At 32.5% G+C, this 22,294-nt stretch overlaps 8 protein-coding genes across 8 annotated transcripts; 6 read left to right on the top strand and 2 right to left on the bottom strand.

Moving 5' to 3' along the window:
• Window positions 1-1,412: 1,412 nt before the first annotated feature.
• HELRODRAFT_91744 (hypothetical protein) lies at window positions 1,413-2,072 on the top strand (the record flags this gene model as incomplete). The annotated part of the gene is made up of 1 exon (XM_009013141.1): window positions 1,413-2,072. The coding sequence occupies one exon, from the start codon at window positions 1,413-1,415 to the stop codon at window positions 2,070-2,072; it is 660 nt and encodes a 219-aa protein (XP_009011389.1).
• A 5,104-nt stretch (window positions 2,073-7,176) lies between these two features.
• On the top strand, window positions 7,177-7,539 carry HELRODRAFT_91764 (hypothetical protein; the record flags this gene model as incomplete). Its single annotated transcript, XM_009013140.1, has 1 exon — window positions 7,177-7,539. The coding sequence occupies one exon, from the start codon at window positions 7,177-7,179 to the stop codon at window positions 7,537-7,539; it is 363 nt and encodes a 120-aa protein (XP_009011388.1).
• A 1,175-nt stretch (window positions 7,540-8,714) lies between these two features.
• HELRODRAFT_183538 (hypothetical protein) lies at window positions 8,715-9,029 on the top strand (the record flags this gene model as incomplete). Its single annotated transcript, XM_009013139.1, has 1 exon — window positions 8,715-9,029. The coding sequence occupies one exon, from the start codon at window positions 8,715-8,717 to the stop codon at window positions 9,027-9,029; it is 315 nt and encodes a 104-aa protein (XP_009011387.1).
• Window positions 9,030-9,242: 213 nt separating this feature from the next.
• On the top strand, window positions 9,243-9,677 carry HELRODRAFT_183537 (hypothetical protein; the record flags this gene model as incomplete). Its single annotated transcript, XM_009013138.1, has 1 exon — window positions 9,243-9,677. The coding sequence occupies one exon, from the start codon at window positions 9,243-9,245 to the stop codon at window positions 9,675-9,677; it is 435 nt and encodes a 144-aa protein (XP_009011386.1).
• Window positions 9,678-13,146: 3,469 nt separating this feature from the next.
• HELRODRAFT_183536 (hypothetical protein) lies at window positions 13,147-13,794 on the bottom strand (the record flags this gene model as incomplete). Its single annotated transcript, XM_009013137.1, has 2 exons — window positions 13,147-13,293; window positions 13,558-13,794. 2 exons carry the CDS (start codon window positions 13,792-13,794, stop codon window positions 13,147-13,149), a joined length of 384 nt encoding a protein of 127 aa, XP_009011385.1.
• A 1,845-nt stretch (window positions 13,795-15,639) lies between these two features.
• On the top strand, window positions 15,640-17,935 carry HELRODRAFT_183535 (hypothetical protein; the record flags this gene model as incomplete). Its single annotated transcript, XM_009013136.1, has 3 exons — window positions 15,640-16,146; window positions 16,231-16,366; window positions 17,793-17,935. 3 exons carry the CDS (start codon window positions 15,640-15,642, stop codon window positions 17,933-17,935), a joined length of 786 nt encoding a protein of 261 aa, XP_009011384.1.
• Window positions 17,936-18,208: 273 nt separating this feature from the next.
• HELRODRAFT_183534 (hypothetical protein) lies at window positions 18,209-19,843 on the bottom strand (the record flags this gene model as incomplete). Its single annotated transcript, XM_009013135.1, has 2 exons — window positions 18,209-18,418; window positions 19,745-19,843. 2 exons carry the CDS (start codon window positions 19,841-19,843, stop codon window positions 18,209-18,211), a joined length of 309 nt encoding a protein of 102 aa, XP_009011383.1.
• An 823-nt stretch (window positions 19,844-20,666) lies between these two features.
• On the top strand, window positions 20,667-22,226 carry HELRODRAFT_194912 (hypothetical protein; the record flags this gene model as incomplete). The annotated part of the gene is made up of 4 exons (XM_009013134.1): window positions 20,667-20,758; window positions 21,336-21,434; window positions 21,634-21,802; window positions 22,035-22,226. The coding sequence occupies 4 exons, from the start codon at window positions 20,670-20,672 to the stop codon at window positions 22,104-22,106; spliced, it is 429 nt and encodes a 142-aa protein (XP_009011382.1). The 3' UTR covers window positions 22,107-22,226.
• Between the last annotated feature and the right edge of the window lie 68 nt (window positions 22,227-22,294).

The following is a 22,294-nucleotide window of genomic DNA, read 5'->3' as shown; positions in this document are numbered from 1 at the left end:
TCATTAGAAAAATAAAATTTTATGTAACAAATTATCATCAGTGCTCGTTTTATATTTAGACAATGAAGTCTGATGTTGCATGCATCAGTCTGATTTTTTCAAGTTTACTGAAATCAAACAAAAAGAAGGTGAACATTTTTCTAATAGGTATTAACAGCGTAATGTACAGCCACGTAAAACACAGGTAGTGTTAATGTAATGTACAAATATTCAACAATTTATAAACCGAAGAATAGCCAAGGCAGGGCTGAACAGGCATGTGCTGCGCATCAACACAAACACACACACGTCCCATCCTCCACCAACCAGGCTGCCTATCCTTGTTGACCTCTTGCACTTGGTGTTCGTTTCACTTACAAATCTGAAAATTTGTGAAGCTTTCATACATTTAACATTTATGAGCAATTGTTGGATTTACATAGCAAATTTAATTTAAATTTAGTATTCCATTTTTAATGTTAATACATACTTGTTGTAAAAAAGTTTCTAAGTTGGTGCCGTTTAAACGAAAAGATTTTTTTTAGGGGCAAACTTTTTTATCTGTCGGGTGAATCAGGAACAAGAGGTAAAACAATGCAGAGGACAGTGAGCAGGCTTTTACAACTTTCCTGGCTTCATTTCTACATTTCAGTGGCTAAGCTAACAAAAGATGAAGTTGGATAAAAATACTGCCGAAATCGCAAACGGTTTTATTAGAAATAAGGTCGTTGAAAAAAAGTCAGTGTGTTGTTTATTTTAAGGAATAATTCGAAATTTTTTAATGTTTATTATGATGATTTTATCTGTTTGTTCATATCTTGAATATTGGTAAACGTATTTAAAATATGAAATATTGCATCATTTGGGAGCATTTCAATTTATTTCTATGCCCTTAAAAGATTTTTTATTATCCACTTTTTACAATGTTTCTTTGACATTTTGTAGTTGTTCATTTAAATTGTGTTAATTCATTATTTCTTTACCTCATCGATTCCAATTTTCATTTTTCAAAGCAGTTCTTGTAGTTTCTATGTGATTTAAAAAAATTTAGAATGTAGATTAGGCTAACTACTACAGAACTTATTATTAACTTACCGAGCAATAAATTGTAAAACTAGCCAATTCTTTGTCATGAATTTACAATTAGCTTTAATTTAAAAAAAATTAAAATTAATTAAAATTAAACAAAAGAAACTCAAACATTTGACAAAGTTAATTAGCTCATAAAAATTAAACATAGACAGAATAAAGCATGTCGTAAAAAGATTTTCAGTTCATTGTTAGTAAGCACAGCCTTACAAAAACTGGTACTATATATATTGGCGCAATCGTACTTCAAGTTGTATTTCGGCATTCAATTTAATCTATCTATCTGGTTGGTAATTTTTTTGCAATTTAATCGCTTTCAAATCTTTATTAAACAGTCAGAGAATATGGGTAAAATTTTGAGAAACTCAGAAAAACCATTAGGTAGGACATCGGCTTTCACATTTTTTCTGAAAACCACTAAGGAAGAAAGAATGCAAAATCCTGGTGAATCACTGTCTTCAACGGAGTTTTTCAAACAGGCTTGTGAAATGTGGAAGAATTTTTCGAATGAGGACAAGAAGAAATATGAAGAAATGGAAGCCCAAGATTTTGTGAGATACCAGGAGGAGATGGCCAACTATGTACCTACCGGCGGTGAGAAAAGAAAAAGAAATAAAAAAGATTCGAACGCACCAAAAGCAGCGGTGTCTGCATATGCATATTTTTCGTTGGAACAACGCCCAAAAATTATAGCTGAGTTTCCAGCTATGCCCGTCAAGCAAGTTACTAAGGAACTGGGCAAGAGATGGAAGTTGTGCAAAAAGAAAACCAGGTATCAAACCATGGCTACCAAAGACAAAGAAAGATACGAATCTGAAAAAGCATCATACATTTATGCGTTTGTTTCGATGGTTCCATCTGATGATTTTTCACATAAAGAGCCAGCAGCTTCGAAAAATTCAACGAAAGCGAAATTTAAGCCTCTTTCCAAGAAGCGCAAGGTTGAGATAGAGCAGTATAATGATGAGATACACAAGGAGGATGATGAAGATGATGCGGAATAGTGATTGATCTTATGAATTTTTTTTAATTAAAAAAACTGAAACCATATCTTATTTCATGTATGTTATGTCCGATAATAAAAATCGTAAATCAAGGCATCATAAAATTTTGCATGTATAGGTTGGGGGATTTCTTTACATTTGAAACTGGATATGGCATCGACAATGCCAAGCTTCTTATCCATTACACAACCGCGCCACCACGTTAGTTAACACACAATAGAACGTTTGTAGTGATTTCTTCTCAAATATTTTTTTGTTTTAACGTTGGAGATTTTAATTTAAGGCTTAATAATTATGCTAAATATCCTTGAATAAAAAGAAATAAGTGGGTGTAATACGATTTTATAAAATTAGCAACAAATAATAATTTTTTTTTCAAAATACGTGTTTCAATTAAATTAATTAAAGCATCATAAATAATAATAGTTACGATGACGATCACGAGTTGCATTTAACATCTGTATCGTATAAAATGTTGATCAAATTGTAAATCAATTTTTTCTGTTTTCCCGACTAAACTATAGTCGTCAACTGAATAAAGATAAGCTCATCGATACATCAGCATTTTAATATTCTTCAAATTCACTTGCATCCACAATTCTTTGTTTTAACTTCAAACCTAGAAAGTTTCGAAATATGTGGTAATACATTTAATTTGTCGTCAAAGATTACACGTAGAAATTTTATTTCGTTTTCAAATTGAATCTGCAAGTCTGTAAATTTTAATAAGGAGTATACAATTTTACGCTTCTTAAAAAAAAAGATGATTTGGTTTTTAAACTTGAATAGATATCTGAATAAACATAGACACAAACACATGTATATACAAATATATATATAAACAATTGATGAATATATACATAAAAATGTATATATATATATATATATACACATATATTTCTAAATATATATATTTATATACTTGTATATATAAAGTTAAATATATATATAAATCTTTATATGTATGTATATAAATTGTCCAATCAACTAACTGAATTGTTGAATCAATGGGATCACTGTGATGTTGATTGCAGTGTCAAGAATGAACTAAGCCTATGCCGGAAAGAATTTATAAATGCATATATGCAGCGTGAATTCGGAAAATAAGTTCATTTTGAATTTTAATAAACTAAACGTTCACCAAAAGTGAGAAAAATCGAAAAAACGAATTACAAACATATTAACGCCAAACATTCGGTAGAATTTATAGAATATTGTAAAATTATGGTCTATTACCAACAAATCTTTATATATATATATATATATATATATATATATATATATATATATATATATATATATATATATATATCTAAATATATATTCAATGGAAGTTTATTGTACAGCTTCTGAGTAGTCTTTCTTTTATTAAATTTCTTTAAATGTAAAACATTTAATTTTAAGCCTGGCAGTTTCGAATAAATCGTGGAGGTGATGTGTGCAGGTTTGCATATGACGTTCTCCCAGTGGGCAGAAGTCATTTGGACGACATCATGATCAGGGAAGATGGTCGGGTTTTACACTTTTGGACTTAATTCTCAACCGTGTTCCATCATGCTTCTAATTACAATTTTTTAAAGCAGGTTTGCCTCTTTTGCTTATGTATTCACGTTTAGTTTTAATAATGCGTCTACTTTTTACCAAACCTTCCATTGAAGGACAGCTGTAATTGAACATGTTATAGTTTAGTTTAGGTTTAATCGTTACTGCTGAATGCATCACCCTAGTTTCATGCTACATCCATTAATTTATCGGGTGTTCGCCTAGATCATTTCCTCTTGACTAAAACAAATAATTAAATTTTGACTCGTCGCATTGATGCATCGAGTAGTTCTATCTGAGGTGTAAATGAACCCGGGATTGATTATTTTTTAATAGGTTTAACAAATACGGCTGCAATAAAGAAGTAATGATAATGATAGAACAATGAAACTCAAACAACTAATAAAATTCATCCAACCACACACACACATATTATCGCTTGATGTGACTATGTAACTTCTACTTTTGATAATAAATGCAAACTAATTCACTAACTCGCTCGCTCACTCACTCACCCACTCACTCACTATTTGTAGAATTCGCCGAGGAGCGCAAATGAACATCGCGAAAATATTATTATTGGCATTCCTAAGAGGATAGTACTGTGATTAAATGCTTCGTTGAACTAATAACTTTCTAACTCTCTTTTGAAATCTTTTTCTAGAACAATTTGCTTCAATCTTGTTGGAAGATCATTCCATACCTTGGACAGAGCAACCTGCACACGTCTGTCGCCCAGTTTTGTCCTGGTCCTAGAAATTACCATCATTTCTGACGAAACCAAACGCAATGCATGTCCCACATCAACTTCAGTTTTTTTGCGAAAAACCTCCTTTAGATATTCTGGGCCACCACCATGTACGCAACCATGAGCCACCACAGCCATCTTAAATCCTATCCGTTCCCTGATCGGCAGCCAGTGGAGACTTTCCAACCACTTTTTAATGTGATCACGTCTACTTAGACCAATGACCAATCTGGCGGCAGCATTCTGGATTCGTTAAACTTTATTTATAACTTCTACACTACCACCATACAGCAAAAAATTGCAATGGTCTAATCTAGACAGTACAAACGTCACCACCAGGCTAGTAAAAATATCAACTGGAAGACATTTCTTGACCAGATACAATCTTCGTAGCTGAAGAAAGCAGATAGCATTGAGTTTCGCGACCTGAGGCAACATCGTCAAAGCACTGTCAAACATCATCCCCAAGTTTTTGACCATGTCAGCCGAGATCAACCTGTTACCCAATATATGGTAAGTCATATCTCCTAGTGCAGATATAGCCTTCTTAGAACCAAACCATATCAACTCCGTCTTGTCTGGGTTAAGCTTCAAATGAATCAGTTTTAATCAATTGATTTTAAGTTGAGTTTAACTGTTTAACGTTGTTGTTAGAATGTATAGTTGGTTTCGTACGGCACCAGGTGTTTATTAATGAATTTAAAGTCTTTTGAACAATATGGGCATTTTGTTGCTTTTGTTAAACTAAACATATTAAAAATTAAAATACTTAAAATTGAGAATTTTAAACTAAATTTTATCGAGCAAAACATTAACAGAACAATTTTTTGATATATAAAATTCCAAATTTGTGCTTTAAAATTTTATTAAAACACGATTATTAACTAAAAACTGGAAGCCGTGTAAAAATCAACTTTCTTGTCCGTTGTTGCATAATAATAATAACAATAACAATAATATTAATGCTAATAATGGCCTGTCCATAAAGGATGTCACGCCTTTTTAACGATTTTTTGACCCCCCCCTTTCCCCGTTTCACAAACTGTAACAACAAATCTACCTACCCCCTAAAAATAAGCATGTGACAAAACTTTACTCCCCCCCGCCCCTCTTAGTGAAGAGTCATTAAACAATGTAATTGCTCTATGCGTTTTATTTTTTATTGATATCAAAATAACGAATGACAAGTTTATATGAAATGTAATGTATCTAAATGCTTTACTGTAGTTAAAATCTAACGAATTATTATTAACTTCTACACCTACCCATCGGTAAACTTTAACGATGGCATTTAAATTTGTTATTCACTTATGCGCATGAAAAAAAATTATTTTTTCTTTCGTTTATTTAAAAAATGGACGTCAAACTTGCGTTAATCCCCCCTTCATCACAGTGTCACAAATATTTGAACCCCTTCCCCCGGTAAACTTTAACGATGGAATTTAAATATGACTCCCCCTTTAATTAATATTCATGAGCTTGCTTGATAACTTTAATATTTATTTATGCGCATATATATGGAAAAATGTATTTATTGTTTTGTTTATTTAAAAAAGGACGTCACATTTGCATTAACCTCTCCTTCCCCTTCGTCACAAAATGTCACAAATATTTGGATCCCCCCCTTGATGCGTGACATCCTGACCTTTATGGACGGTTTCGTCTCTACCGGAGACTCATCAGCAGCCCGATTACCTATCAGAATAGTTTCGCAGTTTTCCCCTTTATATAGCTCCCACGAATCACTTCGTTAGTTTGTGGTGTTTCATTTATTATAGATGATTGCTAGTTTTAGTCGTTAACTGTATTCGCATTCTGAACCCTCAATTAATTTCATCAAAGGATTGGAAATTAATGGGGAGGCTGGATCACCCTGAAAGTATAACTGGGATCGATGGAGTAACGTAGCCGCTTCCTGAAACTGATACTGTGCAGTCCAATTAAATTTGCGATGGAATGTGATGGTAATCAAGTGTGAAGGAGATGAACTTGTTGCTGACTTCACGGAATGCGTTGCGGAGGCCTAACAAAGTGACAATAATGGTGCGTTGATGTCTCTTTGCGTCCTTGATCATTTGAGTCAGGAGTTGGGAGTGCTCGATTAAGCCGTCAACGTTTGGGAAGAAACCTTTTTGTATACTTTTGTTTATAAATGAGTTGATTTCGAGAAAATTAAGAATCTATGTTGATGAGTTATGAAAATATTTTATAAAATGTGGGTTGTAAAGTGATCAGACGGAAATTTGCTGAATTGTTGGCTTCTTCTTTTTTATGTATTAAAATAGTAAATCCTTTATTCCAACATAATGGAATTGTCGAAGTTGGTTAACATCGCGATAGTATTTGGTGATGGTTGGTGAATAATAATAATAATAATAATTATTATTATAAAAAAAACAATAATAAAAATAATAAAGTTTTACAACATTATAGAAGAAATAAAAATAATAAATTTTACAACATGATAGGAGTAATAAAAATGAAAAAGTTTTACAACACAACCATTTAATGAACCAGTTACAACATATCGATAGGAAACCCGTAAGAAGGCGCAAATATGACACAATGGATGGTTCGTTGTTAGAAGGCAAAGTAAAAACTCAAGTAACTGCATAAAAAGTCTCAAAAAAGAAACAAAGCCTTTCCTGGTTCATTGTTAGAAAATACACAGGAAACATTGAGTCGAATGCTACTATACATTGGCTCATTGATGCAGCAATGCTTCACAAATCTATCAAAGTTACATTGATCTGCTTTTAATTTTTTTGAATTTTAATTGAAATATTTACAATTTTCATTCAATATGCAAACGATATGGATAGAGTTGGAAAAGATTTAAAAAAACCAAAAGACAAAATGTCGGCTTATGCATTCTTTATGCAGGCCACAAGAGAGGAGCAGAAGAAAAATTCCGGGGAGTCCCGGTCATTTTTGGATTTTTCCAAGAAGGCTTCTGAAAGGTGGAAAAATTTGTCTGTCGAAGACAGGAAAACATATAAGGAAATGGCAGCCAATGATTCAGTTAGATACAAAAAAGAAATGGCCAACTACGTATCACTGATGGCAACAACAAAAGAAAACGAAAAACCAAAGATCTCAACGCACCAAAAAAGGCACTGTCTGCATTTATCTGTTTTTCAAATGAAGAACGTCAAAAAATTTAAACTGATTTTCTAGCTATGACCTTCAGGAAAGTTGCCAAGGAATTAGGCAGAAGATGGGAAGTGTGCGAATGCAAAGAAAAATATCAAAGCATGGCGGCCAAAGATAAAGAAAGATACGAAAGGAAGAAAAAATTATACAACGGTGGATCAGCTGCATCAGCCGCGACAACGGCAGCTGCTAAAAGACCAGCTGCTCCTGAGAAGGCAGCAAAAAATAAGGAGAAACATCCTGCCAAGAAGCGTAAAATTGATATCGAGACTGACAATGAGGATAATGATGAAACAGATGAGAAGGACAGCGATGAGGGGGAGGAGGAGGAAGACAGTGATTGATTGCGGAATTCTTTTTCCCCACATCAATTTTTAATATTAGGTTTAGAGTATTAAACTTTTTCACCAGTTGATTTTTATTACATGCTCATATGTATTTAAACTATTGTATAATGTTACATTTATTTCATAACGTGATTAGTTTATCAAACGTTAATCTAATGCCAACAAAAACTTGCTTGAAACCAAATTTCAATCTAAATTATTTATTTACATGGACAACTCGTAAACGTACATGTTTGTGTTAGTTCATTGCGACACGTTTTTTTAAATTAGTAGAGTTGAGTGATGTTAGGAAAGAATAAGTAAGAGTTGTAACAATGTAATAGAAATGTAATTGCGACAAAATTTATTTTATTCGAAACTTTAATTTCAAAATAACTTTTGAAGAAATGGTTCCACAAAACATTTGATTTTTTATTTATTAAAGCGTTGATCAATAATTCCTGTGAATGTTTTTATTTTGTTATAAAAGTATTTCTTTTATGATTGGTAACATTTTAAAATTCTTTGAAGAACATTTATATATTGGAACGCACGTCATTCCAAAAATTTCTCTGCATTTCAACAGTCATGTCAAAAAGTTGTGTCAAGTAAAATATTTAAAGTCTTTCATTAATAAAAGCTAATAATTATACCAAAAATAAAAAGCAAAGCAACTACAATGTTAGTAACAATGTTGGACAAAAGTTATACAGGTTGGCATTTGAGATTTATAACTTTCTTTTTGTTTGTGTTTTGTTCTGGTGAATAAAAAGTATGTATTTTGATTTGATATATATATATATATATATATTGAATTGTTATATATATGTATATATATATTTATTCAATATATTCGACTGTATCCAGGTAAACATGTCTCCTAAATGTGCGAAGTGTTTAGGCAGTACAAATGTTAAAGATAAGGATAGTGTATTACGTTGCAGTCGTTGTGATACTGTCGTACATGTAAAGTGTATTTCTACTAATGATAGTTTACTTGATGCTTTGAAAAACTGCAGTGGTCTGAAATGGTTCTGTGATGGTTGTGTGAAGCTTCCGTTCAACTTAGATTCACTCTCAAAATTAGTTGATGCTAGTAGACAAGATATATTGGATAAAATTGAGAGTAACAAAAATGAAATGATAACAAGACTTGAGAAACTGGATGAAGTCAACACTCAGGTTTGATCAGAAATAGTTTAAAAATGTTGATAACTTCGAACGAAAATAAATTAGTTGATATTGATCGCACAGATACTTCAATTCGTCATGACATCAAGAGTTTAAAGCAAGAAATGAGTACTACTTTCGCCAGCATTGTCAGTAAAGAAGTTAAAAAAAACTGAAATAATTAACAATGAAGTTAGAACGGTTCAGAAAGTGTTGATTGAAGTGAATGAGATGAAAAACAGAGAGTCAAACCTGATGGTTTTTCGCTTAGTTGAGAGCGACAATGATCGCACTGATGTTATGAAGATATTGCAACATTTGGTTGAAGACATTTCAGAGAAGGATGTTCTAAGAACTACCAGGCTAGGTAAAAAAAGTGTTGACGTAGTCAGACCATTGTTGATAAAGCTGAAAAATGCAAAGATTAAGAATTCAACAATGAGAAATGTTTACAAGATGAAAACAATAGCTGATAAATTTGCCGGTGTTGGACTAAGTGATGATTTGACAAAGGAACAGAGGCAGGAGTATAAAACGTTTGTTGAAAAAGCTAAATCAATGCAATCTGATAATAAAGAGAATTTTTTATACCGTGTCAGAAGACCAGTTGGAAGATGGAAGATAATACAGTTTCAAAAAAATTCACTTAAACAATTGTCTCAGTAAAAATAAAGTAATTAAAGATTTGGCTACAGATGTAACAAAAAATAAGTGCAACATCTTGCTTGGCCTACTTAATATAAGATCTGTCAACTCAAAGTCTGATTTTATTTATGAATTAATTCAAGAGGGTTTGGACATCTTTGTTTTAGTGGAAACATGGCATGGTTCAACAGACAATATTTCAGTAAAATCATCTATACCATCAGGATATTGTTATGTTAATTTTCTTAGATTAAATGATCCGCGGCATGGAGGAATAATTGTAGTTTTTAGATCAAACTTTAAATATAAATTAATTGAACTACCTGTTCTAACAACGTTCGAGGCTGTAGCTATTAAAATGATCGTAAATAATAAAGACTTTATTTTATTGGCGTTATACCGACCTGGTTCGGCTCAAGTCAGTTCTACATTTTTCGATGAACTCATATGTATTTTGGAAAATATTACAATTTTAAGTTTGAATGTTATGTTAGTTGGTGATTTTAACATACACGTTGAAATAAACAAAGATCGACATACCGTTAATCTGATTGAAGTGTTTGAAATGTTCCAATTAACAAATTACATCAATGAGTCAACACATGTTCTCGGTGGTACACTTGATTTGGTAGTTACTTCACACAATTTTGAAATTACAAATATCAGGTTATTCCCTTGTGGAGTTTACTCAGATCATAGCTTGATACATGTTGACATACCGATAACTCGAGCGTGTAATAACAAAACTTCAAGATTGGCTAGGTCATGGAAACGTATTGATGAAAATATACTGACCATGCTTGTTATGAATTCACCAGTGCATGAGCCTTGTCGAAGTCGAGATGTGAATCGTGAATTTGATGTTTTAAATAACGAAATGAGGAAGATTGCTGACAAAATTGCGCCTCTCCGGTTTATCGAGCATAGAAGTGATCTTATGGCTCCGTGGTTTGATGATAAGTGTAGAGCAGCTAAAAGATACTGTTGAAGTAAAGAAAGGAAATACAGATGTTGTTTGTCATCAGTGAGTCGAAATGAATGGATCGCTTCTTTGAAAAATAAAACCAAACTCTTTTCAATAAAAAGAAATGATTACTGATTGCTGATAGTAATGGTGATTCAAAGGGTCTATGGAACGTAGTAAACAAAATTCTTTGTAAAGATAACCATAGCTTACTTTATGATAATGTTGACATCACGGCTTCTCAATTTATGGGTTTTTTCAAGAAAAGACCGATTGGATCAAGCATACTACTAGTATTAACGAAAAACCTACTTTTGACAGAAGTAGGCTTACCGAAAATTGTCTGCTCACAAATTTTGCTGTCGTTGAGGAACTAGACATAAAGAAAATTGTGCTTGATCTACCGGCTAAAACCTGTATGTTAGATGTTTTTCCGACTCATGTGCTTAAAAAACATATAGATATTTTTATTGCTTTTCTCGCAAGCCTCGTTAACTTATGTTTGCAAGAGGGAGTATTTCCGGATAAATGTAAGCACGCAGTTATTACACCTGTGTTGAAGAAAATGAAAGATGATAGAAATGAAATGAAAAGTTACAGACCCATATCAAACATTAGCTTCGTTTCTAAAGTTATTGAACGAGTTGTTGCTAGTCAGCTACTGAGTCATCTACGCCAAAATAGCTTAATACCAGTATTTCAATCTGGATATAAACGTTATCACTCAACTTAAACAGCACTGCTGTATGTTATGTCTGAGTTGTTTAATGCAATTGATAAACAATATGTTTCGTTGCTTACATTCTTGGACATGAGTGCTGCCTTTGATTGCGTAGACCATCAAATACTGATGAATCGCCTACAATATAATTACGGAGTTACTGGAGTTGTAGATAATTGGTTCAATTCGTACTTGTTTGGCAGAACTCAGCAGGTTTTTTTCGGGAACAAATTATCTGGTATTGAAGCATTGTCATCTGGTGTACCACAAGGCTCAGTCCTAGGACCTATTCTGTTTGTACTGTACACTGCTGAAATATACGAAGTAATAGAATCCTTTGGATTTTCCTATCATGCGTACGCTGATGACATCCAAATAATAGTTAGCAGTAAACCAGAACTGTTTGAAAGTAAAGTTGAAAATCTCATTGAATGCTTGACTAAAATAGGTACATGGATGTCAAAAAATTGTCACAAATTGAATCAAGATAAAACTCAATTTTTACCTGTCGGTACATGGCAACAGCTTTCTAAAATTAATATTAATTTAGTCAAAATTGATAATAATGAAATACAATTCTGTGAAAGTGCAACAAACCTAGGGTGTATTTTTGACTCGAGATTATCTTTTAAAGATCATATAAAAACCATATCCAAATCATGTCCTTATCAGCTTTGTAATACTGTAATACTGTAATAGCTTGTTCAATGGATTACCAGAGAGATCTATTGCTTTTCTTCAATCGATACAGAATAGAGCTGCAAAAATAACTGTTGGACGTAGAAAGTATGACCATGTGATACCCATTTTAAGAGACCTACATTGGCTAACAGTGAAAAAAAGAATCAATTATAAGATTTGTGTGACTATGTATAAGGCTTTGAACGGGTTGTTACCAGTATATCTAGCAAATAAAATCTTAAAAAAACCAGCTTCTTCAACAGGTGTAAAATTGAGATCAGACTATGCCAACCTACTGGCAGTGACAACTACTCAACTATAAACTGCAACTAGAAATATTGCCGTGTCAGGACCAATTGCCTGGAACAGTCTTCCGCAATCGCTCAAAATGCCTGGACTAAAGCTTGATGATTTTAAGAGGAACTTATAAACATATTTATTTTGACATAGAAATACTTTATTGATTTGCACTTTATTGACCACTGATTTCATTTATAATAGAGAGCGCTTTCGAGAAATTTCAATTTTATAATGCGCTTAATAAATTGTTGATAATATATATATATATATATATATATATATATATATATATATATATATATATGCACTACGCCACCAACCACACTCTCAAAATTTTTCAATACGATTTTATTTTGTTTTATTTCACTAATTCTGTATTATTTAACTATTTATTTAATTTTATTTAAATGTTTAAAATAATCTACGACGTGTTGAATTATTATTCAAAAAAGTTATAACAACAAATTGGAGAATTATTTTTAATAAAAGCTGCTTATCCGAAAACCTCGTTCCAAATTATATATATATATGTATATATATATATATATATATATATATATATATATATATATTAAGGTGAGTCGAAATGCAAAAAATGTTAAGTTGGAGATCCTGTGCATGTCTAAAAAGTTGCTTTTTGATGTACTCGTTTGAAAAAACCTCACTTTTTATTTTATGGACAGTGTCTACAGGTCCCAACTCTGACTAGAAAGACTACATAAATACCCAATGTTAGTGTAATGTATTGCAATGTATTACAAATTAAAAAGAATGTAAACTGTAACGAATCAATGTTAAACAGCAACAATACAAAGTTGTTTAACCTAACTGTTAACAAAATCTTTCTTGCTGTCTATTTTTGGTATCTCTAATCTGGATTTCTTACTCTGTAACACCATGCCATGACGGGACTTTCTCCCATAAACTTTACAGCTGGCAGCGCTAACGTCTTTAATTGTTCTCTCTATTGCCTGTAAATGACATGGAACATCGGGCAGTAGTATTAGATGTGTCTAAGTAAGTTGATCATTTGAAAGGTGTGGTAGCATCGGAGAAGACGTAACATTACTCTGGTCCCAGTCAATCATGTTAATGAACGATGTCGCAGCCAAATTTAATGTTATATTCTTCTTATCAAAGACGCGAACCGGTATGTTACTATTAGTCTGCTTCTCTCTTGCTCTTATTATTTGTTCTACTGAAAAACGACGAATTTCCATATCACTATCACTAACTGCAGCTAAGAGAATGTTTTCAGCATGCGCAAAGTAGCAGTTATTTTTGAGAACTGGACGAACCACAGCCTGATATAAGGCATCAAGTTCCCGAAACAACTGAACTAAGTAAAAGAAGTTGTTAGCACCATTTCGGCAAGAAGAATTTGATTTAATTTTGAACCAAGAGGGTCCGTAAAAGTTCAAAATGAAATGCGTTACTCTTCTGAGAGGTTCAGATGCCACTTCTCTAGACATATAGAGACGCAAAATCCTGTTGGCTTTCGTCAACCATCGAGCATGACTTATATTTCCAGGTAAACTCTTCTCGAGGAAATCAATATCTGTAGAAGCCTGACGTCCACGCTGTACTGCTAGACATGCTTTTCAAAAACTACAGTTGGTCTGTGCTAAGATCCTTCTTGACAGCTTCATCACAATCAGTCACCTTACCAGTAATTGGCAAATAATTAACGACAGGCAATTCATTTGGATCATATTCTAGAGCTGAGCTAATTGTACCTGTCGATGTGGAAGTTCCTGTAGTTCGAGCAAAATCCACGCCTGCCAAAAACCTTCTAAATGGCAGCTCGTTACAGTGTGGAAGGCATACCAACCACTGTAATGGTCTACCTAAGTTCTCCTCCAGTTAAATGAAGTGATTTATCTACAGTCTAGACTATAGCCTACTGTAGTATACATCTATATTAGCCTACTTGAATTTTACTATAGATCTATTATTGCAAAGAAGAAAATAAAATTACAAAATAATATATTAGATATTTTGCTTGTTTCTAAAAAATCCAGCACATGGTTTGTTGTTAATGTTGGTGACGTCACATGCAAATAACGTTATAAAATTTACTCCATTTCTTTTTTAGCACTTGTAGTTAGGTGCTAAGCCATTTGCCAATGCATTTTAGTCAATGATTTATAGTTGGTACGTATTTAGATTGTACCAAGGAAATGGTTAAAATACACCAAATAAGGTAAAACTTTAATCAAAAGTTGGGACCCCTAAACGTTTCATAAAAAATCTTTAAATATTATTTTCATACTGTACTGATGCCAAGACAACTTTTTGTTCATGTACAGGAAAGATAAAAAAATTCGACCCACCCTAATATATATATATATATACATATATATATACATATTCATTTTATTTATATATATATACACCGAATGAATTGTAAACTGTTTGCTTATTTTGTTTCCCAATCATGTATCGGTGACCCTTCACAGAGAGTGATCCTGATACTGTTTTTGATATGTACGTGAATGATCTGCAATCAATCATCGATATCGTGGCTCTGTTGCTTTGTTGATTCTAATAGTTCACATGTTGCCCCCTGGTTTGACGACAAATGCAGGGATATAAAAAGGCTCCGTCGTGAACTGGAGAGTACTAAAAAATTGCATTTGGAAAAAACTTTCAGCATGACGAATAAAAATTGTACAATAATGAACGCTTGATTACCAGGCAAAATCGTTTAACGATTTTACGAAAGGGAGAAAGAATTATACAATGGTGGATCTACTGCGCATGCGTTTTTAGAAACCGTCGAACTGTTAAAAATTCGATTAAATTACAACGTGATTAAAATTAAATCGCCTGGATCATGAAAGTTTGATTGACTAATAAATTGGCAAACCTCTAATAATTAGGACGCAATAAAATTTTATGTGACATTTTGTTGTAAAACCTGTCGATCCTTTGTTGAAAATGTTAGAAGTTATGCTGAGGTTGCTTGATACTGAGTGCCTTGTGATGTGGTTACAATCGGTAATTTACAACGTGATTAAAATTAAATCGCCTGGATCATGAAAGTTTGATTGACTAATAAATTGGCAAACCTCTAATAATTAGGACGCAATAAAATTTTATGTGACATTTTGTTGTAAAACCTGTCGATCCTTTGTTGAAAATGTTAGAAGTTATGCTGAGGTTGCTTGATGCTGAGTGCCTTGTGATGTGGTTACAATCGGTAAGATCGGCTATTTAAGTGGAGACCACAACCAGGAATTTAATCAATTTTGAATTTATTTGTCTTGAGTATTATTTAGATTGAATCGATTGCTCTTGAAAGCTCATACTCGACTATGGACAACATGCTGAAATTAAGAGTGAGATATTGTGTAAAGGACATCGTTGAAAACTACATCACAAGTTTTAAAAAGAAAGAATTATTGTTAGAATTTGAAACGTACAAAAAATTCATGAATGAAAACATCGAAGAATACAACATCTCAGCATCCGATAACGAGACCATTGCAACAACTCCAATTTCCGACAGTGAACGTTTGTCAGAGTTGGAAACGTTGAGTTCCTATCAGGCGTTGACCGCCAATAAAAAATACAACCTGATGATGGATCTACAGGAAAATTATTTTGACGTCCTAACCAATCGTTTCGTAATAGACATTGAAACAAAGTTTGAGCACTCGGACCATGGTGTTCAACTGAATGTAGCTATTAAGCACAAAGATATCTACAACACTGCGTTGGCACTCCGAGGAGACTACAGACTGCCTTATGTCAAGAATAAATTAGTTCACGATAGTTGTCTCATATGTCTTGAGGAGTTTGTAGAAAAGTCATTTGTGCGTGTGACGAACCGCATGCATGCCCTTCATTTTGAGTGTGCGAGTGTTTAGTTCAAAGAGAAGGAATCATGCCCATTCTGTCGAAAGGTCGTTGTTGCTTCAATGTGGTATGATTACAACTACGAAGCCAACCTCAGATCTAATGGAACCACTGATGTGGAAATCCAGATGTCCACCGTGCCATTAACTGGAAGGGGAGTTGTGTGGATGAAAAATGCCGATGGTTTGATTAAGTCGCTTCTATAAAAATATTTTTTTTTAAGTTTTCTTGTAATTGTTAATTTCAGAAATTTTGGTTGACATATTTTTCTATAAATATTTTTTGTAATTATCAGTGTTGTTATTAAATATTTCTTCTTTTAAATGAAATACTTTCTTATAAAAAATTTTTACTGAGTCTGTTTTTTTAAATTAAAAAAACAAATCAAACTACGAAACATAAATTAAATTAACTTTATGTACTTGTACTGGCCAACCGTACTTGAGGGAGAAGGTCAGAAATTCTCACTCTTCTTACACTCACGTACTTGTCGATTCAAATCGACTCAGTATTTCCTTCATTCGGCCGAATAACAGTACGTCTCTATCGACCAAAATGTGTTTCTGTGAATTAATTAAAAAAAGCTTAGTTTGCAATATTTTCTATTGAGATAGTAATTGCACTAAGTTGGTGTTTTAACTTGGGCAACCGATGAGTCCCACAAGGGACGAAACGCCTCCAGCTTAGAACAACATAGATGTTCACAGTAATGCTTTAATTAACTTTTAACATTACACTCAACACGACAAATCTGTTGCAAATAGTATTCATTTAACATTTAACATGTGTTAAATGAAGCACTGTTTCAGCGTTGTTGCCATATGCATAGCCTTGAACTGTACGTATATTTTCTGATATTAAAATTAAAGGATTAAAATAAACAAAGACTAAAATTAATTGAAGTAAAATAAAATAAAGTTAAGTGTAATATTACAAGCTAAATTAGAATAAAATAAATAAATGTAATTAAAAAATTAATTATTAGGAAAAATAAAACAAACTGTTATCTCGTTATTATCAAATTAAAGTTTAATTTGATCGGTTTAATTATTAAGCCAAATAAATAATTCATCGTATGAAATGAAATAAATAAATAAAATAAATCTATTAGTTAAAATAATGTGCAATAAATTTATTGTGATATACAACAGCAACGTAAAATACTTTTATGTGAGCCGAAACGAAGGTCGTATGCATGCTGTGAACAATTGTAATATTATACTAACTCGACGCTCAGCGAGAATGTACACATGTATGTATGCAACCGCAAAATCTCTCCATGTTTATCACGCGATACTTCCGATCATTTTACTTGAGTTTGATTGGCCATCCATTCAATAAATCTGATTTAATTAACTCAATTCATCTTTCTCTCATTTGTTTATTCAATCACTCATTCATTCACTTATCCATTCATTCATTCACTCATTAATTACTCAATTCATCCTTATTTGCCAACTTTTTTTTAGATGAAACAGTTGCTAATACTTCAACAAAAATTAAAATTTTAATAATTTTCATCAGTTTTTTAACTGGTCAGATCTGAAATGTTTGGTTCTGTTGTTGGAAACTTGGCCTACCTGATTAAAAAACGAGACAACACTTGCAGACAAACGAGACAACACTTATTTGAGGGTCTTCTTGGTGGCCAGAAAAATTGAAAAAAGTATAAAATTGTTAATTCTCAAAGTTGTGCAAATAGAAAAAATAATTAGTAACAAAGAAAGCATCCAACAAAACAAAATCACGTGAATTATACCTACCAACGTATTAGATGAAATGTTAAGAAAAATAATTTATTTAAGTAGAGACAGAATAAAATCTGATGCCGTTAACGTTTCAATATAATTTAAATTCATTTTTATGTTCTGTTTATAAAAAAAAGTAATCGAGACCACTTCCTCATCATCTTTCCCATCATACTCTTTGTGAATCTCATCATTATCGTCATTATTAACATGTTCTTTGTGAATTTTTCGCTTCTGCTAGAGGTTTGACTTTTCCTTTCATGGACTTTTTTGAAGTTTATTGCTTTTTAGCTTGAAAACCATCAAATGCAACTATTGAATCTAATGCGGAGATGATTGAGGTTTTCTCCAATTCATACCTTTCTTTGTCTTCGGCAGCCATGGTCTGATAATTTTCTTTGTTTTTCCAATTTTTTTTCCTGCCTAATTCTTTGGCAACTTTTGTGACGGGCATAGTTGGAAATTGCTGGCATGGCATGGTTATTGACTGGAGAAACATCAAATGCAACAATCAAATATGATGCAGAAATGTATGAGGTTTTCCCTATTTTATATCTTTCTTTGTTTTTGGCAGTCGTGGTTTTATACTTTTCTTTGTTAGTGCATATTTTCCATCTCTTGTCTAATTCTTTGGCAACTTCTGTAAAACGCATAGTTGGAAAATTTGCTTTAATTTTTGGCATGCCTGGAAAATTCTGAGGACGACAATGCAAGAATTTTTCTTTAACTCTTCTCTAGTGGTTTTCATAAAGAAAGCGTAAGTTTTCCTTTTATTACGTATTTCCTTTTGGTTTTCCTAAATTTGTTGTAGCTATATCAAATTTTACGGGCTGTATATTAAAATTCAGCAAATAATTATGAAAAAAAGTTTTGATAAAATTAAATTATTATTCGAAATCAAAACCAGAAATTATTCGATTCGGCAGATCAAGTTAAGGAAGTGTGATGCTTTATTGCAGAATTAGTACTAGTCTTAGTGTGGCTGTGCTTTCTTACAACGGACCAAAAATGACATTGCTTCCTAGGGCATAATCACTTTGTACATAGGATGCATACATTCTAACAATGAACCAGCACGTCTTTTTTGGAACTTTTTTTGAAATGGTTTAATTCGTTTTAATTTTATCTAATTCGGGCTCAGAACCTTCGCGGTGTTATTAAATTAATAATAAATTAAAATTTTAGCATTTGGTATGTTTTTTGATTGATTTTGCTAGAATTACAATCATCACTAAGATTGCAATTAAGTTTTAAAAAAATGGTTTTATTGACGCATTTTTGTTAAACACTTCAAAGAAATTGGCGTTTTAGTATTTTTTCAGTTTGTCAGTCACTATGTGATGAATGAAAAAATAAACAAACAATGAAGGAAAGAATGGATGAAAGAATGATTGAACGAACGAATGCAAGTAGGTAATATGAAAGCATGAATGAATGAACAAAAGGAAGAAAATGTATGAATAAACATACAAAGGTACGAACAGACAAATGAGCGATGATAAAATAGATAATAGTTACTCATTTCATTTGACGAGGATGATGGCGATGAACATTTTAACGAGACTTCTACCATTGAAATAAATTTTTAACATTACTTTTATGATAAATTGTACAAAATAACAATATCAAAACGCCGTTACTTACATTAAGGGTGTGAATAAGTTTCACCTTGAAATGTAAAAAAGGTATGGGCCAGTATATGGGTAAGTATTGTTCATTCTCACTTTGAGTGGCAGGTTTGTGTAATGGTTGAGGCGCTTGATTTTGAGTCGCAGTGGCTATATTTGAATGCGAAGAGATACCCTCATATCACGTGCATGTTCGTGATGCCCGGTTTCACTTTTGTTCGCATTAGCTGTGTGTCTGTGCTGTTTGAATCTCCGAACATTTCAGTATGAGTAAACATTTCCATTTTTTGTAATTATTTTGAATAAAATTTGAAATGTTTAATGAGGTGGATTTGTTTTAGTAAATTGTTTTTCGTTGATTTTGAGTAAACCGTTGAATAATATCGTTAGTTTAAATTATTTTAACTTTCTGTTTTTGCAAACAATTAAACTGAGTAGCATAAATTTTTAAAAAACTGTTTGTAATAGTTAGATTGGATTGTGGTCACAAATAAGCGAGAACATGTATTTGTGGCATGTAAAAGCATTTGAGACCGGAAGGATAGTTTGAGTAATGAGCATCATTAGTTGATTGTAACAACGCAAGCGAATTGAAACTAAATAATAATTAACCAGCCAAGTGATTTTTAACAACTGGTCCTATTAATTCAGATTTTTTTTGTTTCAAACTAATTAAAATTTCTTTTCCAACTTACCTCTGCCTGGGTTCGAGCGCAAAGAAATCCCCGCCTAACCCACAAGCAATCCTAACTAACGTCTTTTATGCGGGGACTCGCGCGTGTTCAAATGGGGCGCGTCTTGTTGGTACCTATATAAAATCAAATTAGAAAGAAATGATTGCAGTTGAATTAATTGTATTATAAACAAACTTTTATAACAAGACCACGTGAAAGATTAATTTTCCAATTGGAATTTTTTAATATGCGCCAAATGATTTATGAGAAAACCTCAGCTGTTCAGGGTATAACCATATTAAGCCATTAAATAAGTAAAGTTTTAAAATTTCTGACGAGTTTTTTAAAATTTGTTTTCATTTTTGAAAAATATGGTTAAAAAAACCTTTTTTATTAATTAACTCCTTTCGATTTTCATTCCACAACTTCATTCAAGATGGCGACCCAGATAAACAAATGTTCGGCAACTTTAGTCGAGAATTTAAAAGTGGAAGCTGATAACAAGAGGACTTTTGATTTTAAAACGTTAAATTAATTCTTTTACGGACGATTTATTCTTTGTTATAACTTTGTTCACGCCAAAATCATTAGTCCGTAATGTTTGTTATCATTTTGAGTTGTTTGGTTACAAGCCGTGTATTCATTATTATCATTACCGCTGGAACCATCATTATCACTATCATCATCATCATCAAGATAATTTTCATCATTAAAGCAGTCGTTATCACTATCATCATCATCATTATCACTATCATCATCATCACTATTATTATTACAATCATCATTATCGCAATTTCTTTATAAAGCGCTTTCTTTAGAATATGTTGAAAGCTATCTACATAATCGTCATCACCATCGTAATCATCTCAAAAATAATAATAATAATAATAATGATAATAATGATGATGATAATAATAATAATGATGATGACAAGGATTATAATAATGACGATGATGATGATAATAATGATGATGATAATAATAATAAAAATAATAATAACAATAATACTAATATTAATAATAATAATTATAATAATAATAATGACGATGATGATGACAATAATAATAATGTTAACAACAATGAACCCCACCATCACGGCCAGCACATGCGACGCATTCACAATGGATTGCATAGCCAGCACAGCGTTCGGACTGACCATCGACTCCAGGACTTGGTGGAACATGGTTGGTGCGGCTTCAAAGTGACCAATCACATGCAGAAGAGATTCCCGCCAATCACATGCACGTGCTCATCACTATCATCATCATCATCAACCCCATCATCATCATCATCATCATCATCATCATCATCATCAACCCCATCATCATCATCATCAACTCCATCATCATCGTCATCATCATCATCATTCGGCAGCGTAATCATCATTATCACCATCACAGATTTTCCCCAGAGAATTGTGACTCTGGCACCTTGGACCCCATGCGTTTCATGCCGTTCGGGGCTGGCCCGAGAAACTGCGTGGGCGTGAGGCTGGCCAAGATGGAGATCAAGATGGCCGCCGTCCACCTCATCAGGAACTTCCGGTTTGTCGTCACTGAGGAAACAGATGTTAGTCTGCTACTGTGACGAACGTGTTTCGACTGCTACTGATTATATCTTTAAATTTTTCGTTTTTTAAACTATTATTTTTTTACAAATTGTATAACAAATAAATAATCAAATAAACTAATGGTTGTTAAATAAATAAATAATTGTTAAATAAAGTAATCATAATTAGTTATTAATTAATTAGTTAGTTAATTAATTAATTATTAACTAATTAGATAATTATTTTTTCAAGGTGCCACCGGTGTTTGAGAAGTTGACAATTAAAAATGTGAATGGCATCAAGGTAGGAGTTGAGAGCAGATGATCTGCGCACGACGTTTTGTGTTTTCATTTTCGAGTACTTCGCCATACGACTGAGACCTATTAAATGTTTTCATTAAACACGTAGTGGTACATGTTTAATTATGCAAAGACACAAAACCTTCGTTGTTTTGAAATGAATTTTAAATGTTGGCTTCCCAATTCTAAGTAGCACACAAATTGCAATTTAAA

Source organism: Helobdella robusta, assembly GCF_000326865.2.
Source record: "Helobdella robusta unplaced genomic scaffold HELROscaffold_110, whole genome shotgun sequence".
NCBI lineage: Eukaryota > Metazoa > Annelida > Clitellata > Rhynchobdellida > Glossiphoniidae > Helobdella > Helobdella robusta.
Note: the sequence above shows the minus strand (reverse complement) of the source record. Positions and strands in the feature narration are given on the sequence as shown.